Genomic DNA, 3,846 nt, shown 5'->3' on the forward strand with positions numbered 1-3,846 from the left:
ACATCCAGCAGAAGGTATGGTCCAGATTAGAAATCTGTCTTCCCACTTCAAATTAAGCAAAAATCCTTACAGATGTGTTCTAATTTTGAGTTTTAGTTAGTTCCAGATGTAGTCAAAGTTTACAACTAAGAGCAGCCATCACAATAAGAATCAGGAAGCATTTAAAAGAATTGAATTTTAAGAAACTGTTGAGTGATTCACAAAGAAAACAAATGAGCCAATATATCTCGTTTCTATATTGAAAGATTACACGGTGCAAAAATATTGTTGACCCTAAAATTAATGTATGATAACAATACATCCCAATAAAGCATCAGTTAAAATATATTACAATAGTTTCTAAAGATTTTCTAATGATGCAATCTAACATAAAATATAGAACATAATATATATTCAATCAATTATCAGTATTGATGTCGGACCTGGAGGAAAAGTGTGTGCCTCTTTTCTTCTTTCCACACACACAGGTCCAAAGCTTAATTGCTGACTTCTAAAAGGAAGCTCTTCCCAGGACTGTGTCTTGAGCCCTAGACACTGCTAAGGCATAAGTGATGATATGTAGGGTGGGTGACTGTGTGGGGAATGTGGCTTTTTTTCACTCTGAAAGACAATAAAGGTCATAAGAAAAAGAGGGTTGCTGGGTGTGGTGGCACACGCCTTTAATCCCAGATCTTGGGAGGCAGAGGCAGGTGGATCTCTGAGTTTGAGACCAGCCTGATCTACAGAGTCAGTTCCAAGACAGACAGGGTTACACAGAGAAACCCTGTCTCAAAAAACCAAATAAATAAATAAACAAAAAAATTAAAGGGTCTTTCTGAATCAAGATCTTGAGAAGGCCATAATAGGACAGGTATGTAATTTAATTATATGCTTGCCTACCACGCAAAAGATCCTAAGTCCTAACCCCAGAACTACACAAAACCAGGTACAATAGTACACACCAGTCATCCAAGCACCCAGAAGGTAGAGGCAGGAGGATCACAAAAGTTCAAGGTTCTCCTTGGCTATCTCTCAAGTTTGAGGGCATCCTAGGCTACTGATAGCCCATCTGAAAACAAAATCAGCAAAAAAGGGAAGACAAATTTAAAATAAGAAAACACCAATGTAAAAATTTTTACAATAATTTCAAGAAACTTGTACACATATGTGGGTTGTGTTAATGCATATTTTGCTACAGAAATTCTTTAACATTAAGTTGTTGGATTTAATGAAATAATAACATAATGTGCAATATATAGAACAATCAATTAAATTATTCATTCATTCATTCATTCATCTGTAGACAGAAACTGCTCATTTGTTTCCCAGCCACCCAGACCTGAAATAATCACACAGAAACTGTATTAAAACACTGCTTAGCCTATTAGTTTATGCATATTTCTAGATAGCTTTTACATCTTAAATGAACACATTTCTATTAGTCTGTATATTGCCATGTAATTGTGGAATATGGGTAAGGTTCTGTCTGGTGTCCAGCATCTGTCTCCTGCAGCAGCTACATGGCTTCTCTCTGACTCTGCCTCCTCTCTCTCTCCATCTCTGTTTGGATTTCCCACCTGGCTTTGCTCTGTTAAGCCACTGGCCAAAAGCAGTTTCTTTATTAACCAATGGCAATAAAACATATTCACAGCATACAGAGGGGAATCCCACATCATCCATCTGTACATATTATTTTACACAAAACTGATATTTTGGTAAATATCAGTTACTTCTGAAAATGTGACTTTTGTCTAACTTTTCTATATATCACCTTAAAATTTTTTTGATTTACACTTATAACTTAAGCAAATGGCTTATAAAGATTTTTAAAAGCTAGTTTCTTCCCAAATCAAGAAATGAAATAATTGACAGTTTATTTTACTATATGTACTTTATTTGACCACATTCTATCATATCAGACGGAAGGCCTAGGCACATGTGATTCTCACTTGTGCCCACCTCTTCATATGCCCAAGGAGGAATATAGAAGAAACTTGACTTCCAGGGCCTTGGGAACTTGGACTTTCTTTAGTGCTGTTAGAACTTAGAGCAGAATTGGCTCAGAGCAGAATCATTTTGAGTTCTCTTGAAGTCAAATGAGTCACAGATGAAGTTTTGAAGTCCAGTGGAAACTACAGACTATTAGGATGGTGAGGCCCAAACGCAGAAAATAAGAGGTCCAATGTTGTCTCATTAGATCTTCAGGAAATGCTAGGCAAGACCACTGTGTAGAGGGAGTGAGAAGAGGTCAGTATGCAGAGGCCCGGCAAAGGACTGTGCAGACACATTCACCAGATTTTCTAAGGAAATGTGTGAGAACAAGGACAGAAGCCAGCTTGAACCACAGAAGCCACCCTACATCCTGTCGCAACCATCCCAAATCAACCCCTGAGGTTTCTTCTTCCTACACATGGACTTTTACCAAAAAGCCTCATGAATGTGTGAAATCCTGATTTTATCTTGACTTAGAAAGGGTGTTGGACTAGAAGTCACACTTTTCTGAAGATGAACCATAGAGGAGTTGTTAATTCTAGGCTGGTACATGGGGGATGCCAACCTCAAAGGCTCTGTGTAGTAGACTCCAGGTCCCATGGGCTCTGCAGAACCTGGTCCTGATTTCATTTCCTTGAAGGATCTGAGATCTTTACAAATGTCTTGCAATGGGCATGAACCCAGTAGTTCTAAGAAATTCTCTTTTTACAAAAGGCCACTCTAGCTCAGTGGGCTAAGGCTGAGGAGGACAGTGTCCCCGACTTCCTCTCTAGTCACAGGCTCTATGGAGATATGGACATTTGCAGCAGTCCTCAGATTTCATTTTGCTCTGACCCTCTGGATCTTTGCCTTTTAATGGCCTGATTCCTGGCCTGACTTTGTGGGCCACCAATATCTTTACAACACGACCCATCAGCCTGTCCTCCCAGAATCCAGAGCTTTATTCCAATGGATAGGGCTGCTAAAGAAAGAACTCAGAAGAGCTGAAAAGATTTCACAATAATGGAAACAGTGTCACCCTGACTAAAACCTCCCAAACTGTAAAAATTGATGCTTCATATTTTGCTCCAACTCACAACCATAAAAATACTAATGATTTTATCTTTTAAGACAGCCAATAAGGACAAAATAGCACCAGCACTCAAGACAGTCTTTTTATAATAGCTCAGGGACAACTTAATGTGATCTGACCATGTTGCCCTTGGTGCATTCTACTGGAGAATAGGCACAGAAAGGAAAGCAGAAGATGGTAGCCTATGGAGGGGGCTCAGGCCCACGTCAGCTCCATCATCACCCACCTTCACACACAGCTCCAGCATCTTCATCATGTCCACAATCAAAGGTCTCCACCTGGTCACATTCAGCCAGAGTCTTTTCTGTCCCATTGCACAGGGCTACTTGGATGAGCACGGGCAGAGCTTCATCGACTACTGGTGGATACAACATGGCTATAGGTGTGTGCTTGGCTGCTCCACAGCCTAGCTCTCGGCATACCACAGCCACATCCTTCATGTCCCAGCCATCATCGCACACTGTGCCCCAGCGACCTTCCTGTTCCACCTCTACACGTCCCTCACAGCGGTGGGGACCATTCACTAGACGTACTTTGGGTGGGGGCTCTGTAAACAGAATGGGTGAAAGTACATTAAAAACATGCATATGGTAGTCAGGCAGCTTCCATGTACCCCAATCTCCACAGCAGTTGGGGAGTGGGACAGGGGTACGGTCATAGTTAATGTTAATTGTTGATCGACAGTAGCTGGAATCACCTAAAAGAAAAGTCTTCAGGCCCCATCCATCAGGGATTATCTAAATTAAGTTGGTTTGTGACCATGACTGTGGAATGCTATGAATTAGGTTAATTGCGCTAGGAAG

The 3,846-nt window shown here is 40.7% G+C and overlaps 1 protein-coding gene across 1 annotated transcript in view; it reads right to left on the reverse strand.

Moving 5' to 3' along the window:
- Positions 1–566: 566 nt before the first annotated feature.
- The window catches only part of LOC126486533 (Fc receptor-like protein 2), a 15,625-nt gene continuing 12,345 nt past the window's right edge, over positions 567–3,846 (reverse strand). The window contains 2 exon segments of the mRNA XM_050118801.1: positions 567–2,203; positions 3,270–3,590. Coding sequence (XP_049974758.1) covers positions 2,181–2,203; positions 3,270–3,590 — 344 coding nt within the window. The 3' untranslated portion in view covers positions 567–2,180.

Source organism: Alexandromys fortis, unplaced genomic scaffold (genome assembly GCF_014885135.2).
Source record: "Alexandromys fortis isolate MF-2015 unplaced genomic scaffold, M_Fortis_MF-2015_v1.1 scaffold_152, whole genome shotgun sequence".
Classification (NCBI taxonomy): Eukaryota; Metazoa; Chordata; class Mammalia; order Rodentia; family Cricetidae; genus Alexandromys; species Alexandromys fortis.